Raw genomic sequence first — 7,864 nt, forward strand, 5'->3', positions numbered from 1 at the left:
TGGTGTGGATCAGCGTGCTGTGATGCTCAGGAGTTCTATGAGCACTTGCTGCCCTCATCCCAGTCCCAGCCCCACACCAATTCCTGCACCAGACGTGTCATTTCCATTCGGTACCACCGTGGTTTATCCAGCCGCCAGCATTCCCGGGTCTTTGGCTGTTGGACGCGTCACCTAGCAGTGTTTTGGAGGGCAGGATTTGAGGAAGATCCGTGTTCCCCCGGCAGGTTCATTGTCCGTGTGATGTGCTCCGTGCTGGGGCTGCTGGTGCGTCAGAGCGACCCTCGGCTGCGCGGGGCCGGCGCCAGGGTCTTCATTGCCAATCATGTCACCCCCTTCGACCACAACGTCGTCAGCCTGCTCACCTCCTGCAACACGGTGAGGGCACGGCCGGGCTCCTCCCCGAGGGCGGGGCACGGGCAGCTCTGCCCCTTTTGGTGCTGCAGTGGCATCAGTGGAAGGCAGCTTAAAGCCCATTCAGTGCCACCCTTTGCCATGGGCTGGGTCACCTTCTGCCAGCCCAAGTGGCTTCAAGCCCCATCCAGCCTGGCCTTGGACACTTCAAGGGATCCACAGCTTCTCTGGGCAACCTCACCACTCTCACACCCATAAATTTCCTCCTAAGATCCAGCCTAAATTGCTCCTCTTTCAGTTGTACTCATTAATCCTTGTCCTGTTGCTCCACTTTCTGGCACAGATTCCCTCTCCAGCTTCCCTCTAGGCTCTTTCAGATCCTGGAAAGTTTCATCTCCAGATCTGATTTATTAACTCAGGGTGTTGATACTGAGGTGTTTTCTGTGGCTCAGTGTCACTCTTGGGCTCTGCATGAAAAAGTGGAACAGGGTGAGGAGCAGCAGGAGTTGTTTCAGTGGGGGTTGATTTTGGTGGAAGAGGGGACAGATCCCAGCAGCTGCTTCCTTCTCTGGCCTTTTGGATAAGGGAGCAGGGCTGGTTGTGGGGTTTCCCCCAGCACTGGGTGGGCAGTTTAGGGGGTGCATGGAGGGAGCTGTGTGTCAGTGGTGCTTGGGTAGGTCTGGGCTGTCCCTGCTCCCCTGTAAAATCCTTTGTGTGTGTAGCTCCTGAGTCAGCAGGCTCTGTGTGGCTCCTGTGTCCTGCACAGCCATTGATTTACCCCTGGCCTGGACAGGGGACACTCTGGGAGCAGAGTGTGTCCTGCCAAGTGTGTCAGGGACTGCTGCAGAGAACACTGGGGACACGGGCAGCTGGGATTGCAGGGCTCAGTCTGAACTGATGATTTTGAAATCCATTTCCTGTGGAGCAGGGGCTGAGGCCTGGCAGTAACATCTCAGCCACCATCAACACAGGTCACTCTCAGTCCCAGAGGGGATTTTGCAAATAAGCAGCAACTTTGTCACCTCTGTCACCTGGGAGGGTTGGCCTGGAGGGCGTGGAAGGGTGGGCAGGGCGGGGTTTCCTCCTCATTGCTGTTCTCCCTGCAGCCTGCCCTGAGCGGTGCCCCAGGGTTCATCTGCTGGTCCCGGGGCTTCATGGAGCTGGGAGTGACGGGCAGCCGGGCAGAGCTGGTGGATTCCCTGAAGGAATACTCGGCCCAGCAAGGGAATCCCCCCCTGCTGCTGTTCCCAGAGGAGGCTGCCACCAACGGCAGGGCCGGGCTGCTCCGCTTCAGGTGACTTCCCCCAGCAGGGAAATGGCAATTCCTGCAGCACGGGGGTGTAGCTACATTTCTCTTCACAGAGAAAAGCAAGGCACAGTTCTTCCCAAGAATATTCTTATCATTGGCTGTGCCTGTGTTTGTGCAAAAATAGAATGCAATATGGAGATTCTTCACTCAAAGTGATGGTGTTTTATTTCCTTGCCTTATCAGGGCCAAGTGTGTGTGTGTGTGTTGTGACTGTCAGCTGACAGTCACAAAATTCAGTGTAGTTGTGTGCAGGGTTGAGTGCTTGGCAGATTCAGTTTAGATATAGTGTAATATAGTATAGAATAATATAGTATAATAAAGTAATTAATTAACCTTCTGATAAGATGGAATCAGATCATTCTCTCTCCCCCTGCAAATTCGATAGGGTGGCTGGGAATGGTTCTGCTGTATGGGGACAAAACAGCTTCAGGTGGCTCCTGGGTCACTCACTGCAGAATTCCTCCTTTCCAGCTCCTGGCCCTTCTCCATCCTGGATGAGGTCCAGCCCGTTGCCCTGCAGGTCCGGAGGCCGTTGGTGGCTGTGGTGAGTGCTGGGCACAGGGACAGGGTGTGGGGTGGGAACAGCTTTTCTTGCTCCTTTGGAGCCTGTGGTGTGACCTGGCCTCGTGTCCTGGCAGCCTGGAACCAGCTGCTCCGTTCCAATGCCTTTTCCAGGAGGCCTGGTTACACTGGCCAGTGTGACAGATGTTTGGTGGCCCAGCTGGCTGTCACTGTGCCTCTGGCTTCCATGGCCAGTCTGCTTTGCTCTTTCTGAGTTCCCTGCAGTGAATGGAGCAGCTGCAGGCAGCCCTTGTGCCAAAGGCCATCAGGGCTCTGGAGGCTCCTGAGAGCCCCTGGCACAGACACAGGACATGGAGCAGGAGCAGCCCCACACGAGGGATAAAGTCCATGAGGGCAATGGCAGCACTGCCAAAGGCATTGCAGGGAAACTGCTCTCAGCAAGACTTTATTGAATTTCTTATTTTTGATATTTATTATTTATGATCTGGTGACCACAGAGAGCTGCCAGTCATGGGTCTGGTGTTTCTGTGGCACAGGAACCCCTGACAGGGTGAGGAGTCACCTGCATGTGTGCAGGGATGGGAACTGCAGGAATATTTGGCAGAGCTGAGACAGAGTTGAGGCAGGCCACAAGGTGGGTGAAGATGCAGTTTTCTAGCAATAAGTTACATTTTGAATGAGTCCTCCAGAAAAGTGGGAGAGTTTTTCTGTTCTGAACAGTTTATAAGGAATATCTTATGCTTTTATGGGTTTGGTTCCTTTGAGAAACTCTGAGATGTGACAAGCTGTGTGTCTGTCTGTGCATCCCTTCCCTCCTGCATGTCAGGGAGAGCAGCAGGTGCTGGTTACAGTCACTTCTTGGCTCAAATTTTACCTTCAGAGTCTGAGCAGGACTTTGTGCTTCCTGCACATTGGCTGAGTAAATCCTGGTGGATCTCTGGGGTGATTTTAAACCATCAGAAACTGGAAGGGTTGGAGATGTTAAATTTTGAATGGATTGATTGGTGTTTTATAGGAAAGTTTTCTTATATAATTGTGTAATGTATATTAGGCACTGGGTTGGGCCAAACACCGAATTTGGGGTTAAAAAATAAATTTCTCCAGCTCCAGTTGCATGGAATGTTGCAGGAGGGTGTTGTGGGTGTTGTTCTGTGGCACAGGCAGTGTAACTGAAATCTGGCTGTGGGCAGCACTGCAGGCATTTGGGTTTAGGGTTCTGAGGTTCTGTTTATCCAGATGAAGCTTCTCTGTTCATCTTGTGCCTGGGCTTTCAGGGCTTTTCTCATTTACAGCTCCTCTTCCCAGGCACAAGCCTGTCTGAGAATCACAGAATTGTTTGGAAAATCCCTCTGGAAAATCAAATCCCACCATTCCACAGCAATGCCAAGGCCACCACTGGCCATGTCCCCAAGTGCCACATCCACAGGGCTGTTAAATCCCCCCAGAGATGGGGACTTCCCCCTGCCCTGGACAGCTGTGCCAGGGCTGGAGAGCCCTTTCAAGGAGGAATTTTCCCAACATCCAAGTTCAGCCTCCTCTGAGGCTGTTTCCTCTTGTGCTGTTCCCTGGGAGAGCTTACAGGAGTTGGCACATCACAGAGAGGATGTTGAGGGAGGATTGTTCATGCTTCTGAGGAAACATTAGTAGGTTTTCTGACATTTTTGTAGCTTTCTGAAGGGACAGACTGGTAGGGAATGGGAGGATACTGAGGGAAAATCTTGCTGCTGTCTTAGTGGGGGGAAAGTGAAAAATGGTGATGACCAATGAGGGTGAAGCTGCCCTGGGGCTTGCACTGGCTTTGCTGTTGCCCCTTTCCCAATCCTCCAGCTGGGTGTGCTGTGCCCACCTCCCTGCCCACTGCTCCTGTCCCATGGGTGGGATCTCACTGTGCTCTCTTCTTCCCCAGAGCGTGGCTGACTCCTCCTGGATCACAGAGCTGCTCTGGACCTTCTTCGTTCCCTTCACAGTTTATCAAGTAAGGTACTACGTCTCTCTCTTCTGTTTGGGGCAGGGTTGGGGGTGGGCAGGGCTGTGGTGTCACCGTGGCACTGAGATCTCCCTCCCTGGGTGCCTCAGCAGGGCTGGGCTTGGCACCATCTGGGCCTGGCCGTGTCCAGCTTCTGATGTGAAGAGGGCTCCTGGTTCCTCTTGGGGAATGAGAGGAGTCTCAGTCTCTCCAGGTGTTCAGTTCAAGTTTCCAGGGGTATTTTTGAAGCTGCTGAGCCCAGCAGTGTCTGTCTGTCCCTACAATCCCTTGGGAGTGGGGTGACCCAGAGCCCTGCCCAGGCCCTGAGTAGCTTTGCTGTAATGAGGGCAATGGAAAGGACTGGGAATCAAATGTAGGGCTTGGTGTATTTCAGCAAAGGAAAACAGCCTTTCCCTGGTTCTAGCTGCCTGAATTCTGGGTGACCTGTTTCCTACTTCCATGTAAATGACCCCAGATCCTCATTAAGGCCTTTCTCTCATTAAAGCCTTTCTCTCATTAAGGCCTTTCTCTCATTAAGGCCAGTGAGCCACATCCGTCTTCTACCACGTCCTGCATTCGTCTTTAACTTTTATTTTTAACTTAAAGTGGCTGTTGGGTTTTGCTGCTCCTCTGGGGAAAGCTGTGGGCTGAGCAGGGAGCCTGGAGGTGGGGATGGCATGGCAGGGTGTCCCCAGGGCCTCTCCCAGCAGGGTGGCTCCACGTGCTGTCTGTCTGTCCCCACTCAGGTGGATGCCGTCTGTCCCCAGACGAGCGGACGAGCGGACTGAGGACTTTGCGCTCCGAGTTCAGGAGGTAGGAAGGTGGGATGGGACAGGGATCTGTGGGACTGCTGCACTTTGGCGTGGGCACAGGCTGCAGGCAGAGGTGCAGAGGGCATTTCTGGATGTGTGTTTGTGATGGGAGCTCTGCTACATTGTTGGTTTTTGGTTTTTTTTGGTTAAAGTTAGGATTGAAAGTGTTCCCTGTAGCCTCTTTCAGATCCTGGAAAGTTTCATCTCCAGATCTGATTTATTAACTCAGGATGTTGATCTTGAGGTGTTTTCTGTGGCTCAGTGTCACTCTTGGGCTCTGCATGAAAAAGTGGAACAGGGTGAGGAGCAGCAGGAGCTGTTCCAGTGGGGATTTTGGGCAGACCCCAGCAGCTGCTTCCTTCTCTGGCCTTTTGGATAAGGGAGCAGGGCTGGTTGTGGGGTTTCCCCCAGCACTGGGTGGGCAGTTTAGAGGGTGCTGAGGGAGCTGTAGATTGGTATTTTGTGTTTAGACTTAGATGGGGTTTTTTTTTCATTTATGTTATACTTTTATAAGTAGTGAGTTTTGTAATATTTTATTAATAAGTTATAAAATGGTTATGTATTTATTTTTATAAGTTTTTTAACTAAAAACTAATTAAGAAATTATACTTAAATTATTTTTATTTTTAACTTAATAATTAACTACTTTTGTAATATGGATTTTTTTGTTTAGTTATAAAATACTACTTAGCTTATGAAGTAGGACTAGTTTTTGTATTAAAACTTTTTTTTTGTTATATATATTATTATATTCTAAAGCTTTAAACTCTAAGTTTTTTACTATGTGATATTACACATTTCTAATCACTACACGCCCATAATCTCAGTTCTGTTATTTAATTTTAGAAGCTTTCTCTGTGGCCTCAGGTCAAGTGCAGTGTTCTCTTGGGGGCTAGAGTCTGTCAGCACTGAAAGTCTGAAATTCTCAGCATCCAGGACTCCAACAGAACATGCTTATTGCCCCTTGCAAGAGCTCAGTTATTTCATGGCCTGTTTGCCACCCCACACTGAGCCTTTCTGCAGCTGTCAGGGCTTTTCCCATCAAGTTCAAACCTTTCACCCCCTTTTTATAACACCACAAATCATACAAATCAGTTGTTTCTTCACCCTGCCTCTACGTACTGGGTATTTGACAGCTCCAGACATCTCATACCTCCTTGTCAGCCTATTTTGGCAGGATGATGTTGCAATTCCTGATCCTTCTTGTGCCCTCTGCAGCACTGCAATGCATCCCTGAGGCCCTGGAGAAATCAGTTCTCAGCCCTTTTGCCCTCAGCATGGCTCCATGTGGCCCTGGCGTGCTCCCCAGCGTGGAGGGGCTGCCTGGGCTGTTTGTGTTGTGTGATTTTGGTGTGACTGCTCTGTGTTCACAGCTCTTGGCCATGGAGCTGGGTGTGGTATCCACACGGATCACCGCTGCCGACAGGACCGAGCACATGAAGAGGCTGAGGCACACGGCACAGAGGCTGCCCTTTGCCCCAGGTGGGGATCCTGGCTGTGGAACCTCAGCCTGGGCTCTGTTTTTGGGGGATCTCTGTGTGCTTTCAGTGACAGACTCACCCTGTGCCCGCTGTCCTTTCTCCTGCAGCCTCAAGCCAGCACCCGGCAGCCCGGCCCAGGGTGCCCCCCAGCCTGCCCAGGGGTGCTCCTGAGGACGTGAGGGTGGTGGCAATGGCACAGCAGGTCAAGGAGGTGCTGCCTCACGTGCCCTTGGAGGTCATCAGGACAGACCTGGGTGAGCTGGGGTGCCAGCAGGGATGTGGGTCCAAAAGAAGAAACCTTGTCCTTGCTGCAGGATGAAGTGTCCTGATCTCTAATAGTTCCCTTTGTCCCCACAGTCCAAACCAACTGTGTGGACACCACCATTGCCAACTTGCTGGAGGGGAGAGTTCCCTTCTTCCCTGAGAGTAAAGAGCCTGAAGACCTGCCTGCCCCATCTACCTCTCAGGCTGCAGCTGCTTCTGGCATCCAGGGCTCTGTGCCTGCGCCTTCTTCCAAGGTACTTTGGGGTTGTGTCTCCCTGCTCTGCTGCCCAAGGGCATGGAGCACCAGCCAGGTCCTTGCAGAGCCACCAAGGAGGCTTCATCTGTGTCCTGATGGCTCCTGTGCTTTCCCTTCCAGCCGGCTACAAAGCAGTTTGCAAAGTCCCCCGTGGAGCGTCACCTGTCCCTGCAGGAGAGGAAACGAGCCTTGTACGACTATGCCAGGAGGTGAGAGCCCCCCACAGCTCCCCGTGCCAGGGCCACACAAAATCTCCCCCTGCCCAAGCCCCCAGATCCCAGTCCCAGCAGCTCCCAAGGTGCCCCAGGCAATGGGCTTTCCATGTCTGGCTGACAGGAGCCCCTGTGGGACTGCGTTTCTCTGGGGTCCCACTGGCACCGTGGCAGTGACATTGCTGTTTGGCACCAGGGACAGCTCCATTAATGCTCCTTGGTGTGAGGGCACGGGGAGTGGGTTTGATCTCTGTGCAGGGTTTTTATGAGGCAAATCCTGGCACAAGAGGCAGGTTCTGGTGTGTGGGTCTTGCTTTAGGAAGATACAGAAAATTGAGGATGTGTTTGAGGGAAGCTGAGTGTGCCTGGGCTTGTTGGGCACTGAATGGCTGGGGTGGTGCTGAGAGAATTGTCCCGTTGGGAATCCCTGACTGGGACACCCGGCTGGGATCCTGTGGGTGGTCTTGGGGGACCGGGATTGAACGGTGCGAGCAGAGCCAGCCCGGCGCTGGGCTGCTGCAGTGTCCCCGCAGTGTCCCCGGTCCCCCGGTGCTGCTTCCTGGCCAGGCGGGCATCCCCGGCTGGGTTCGCGGGAGGCCCCTCCGGTGCTCCCAGCCCCGCGGTGTCTGAGGGAAGGCGCTCTCTCCCGCAGGCGGTTCGCTGAGAAGCACGGCGCGGCAAGGGCCGGCGG

The 7,864-nt window shown here is 52.9% G+C and overlaps 1 protein-coding gene across 1 annotated transcript in view; it reads left to right on the forward strand.

Moving 5' to 3' along the window:
• Positions 1-7,864, forward strand: part of AUP1 (AUP1 lipid droplet regulating VLDL assembly factor) — an 11,944-nt gene that overhangs the window by 1,895 nt on the left and 2,185 nt on the right. The window contains exons 3-12 of the mRNA XM_031064005.1: positions 194-375; positions 1,458-1,645; positions 2,132-2,204; positions 4,089-4,162; positions 4,895-4,961; positions 6,334-6,442; positions 6,549-6,695; positions 6,799-6,959; positions 7,082-7,170; positions 7,826-7,860. Of these exons, the coding sequence (XP_030919865.1) occupies positions 194-375; positions 1,458-1,645; positions 2,132-2,204; positions 4,089-4,162; positions 4,895-4,961; positions 6,334-6,442; positions 6,549-6,695; positions 6,799-6,959; positions 7,082-7,170; positions 7,826-7,860 (1,125 nt within the window). The remainder of the gene's footprint in view (positions 1-193; positions 376-1,457; positions 1,646-2,131; positions 2,205-4,088; positions 4,163-4,894; positions 4,962-6,333; positions 6,443-6,548; positions 6,696-6,798; positions 6,960-7,081; positions 7,171-7,825; positions 7,861-7,864) is intronic.

This window comes from Geospiza fortis, unplaced genomic scaffold (assembly GCF_000277835.1).
Source record: "Geospiza fortis unplaced genomic scaffold, GeoFor_1.0 scaffold62, whole genome shotgun sequence".
NCBI classification, from domain to species: domain Eukaryota; kingdom Metazoa; phylum Chordata; class Aves; order Passeriformes; family Thraupidae; genus Geospiza; species Geospiza fortis.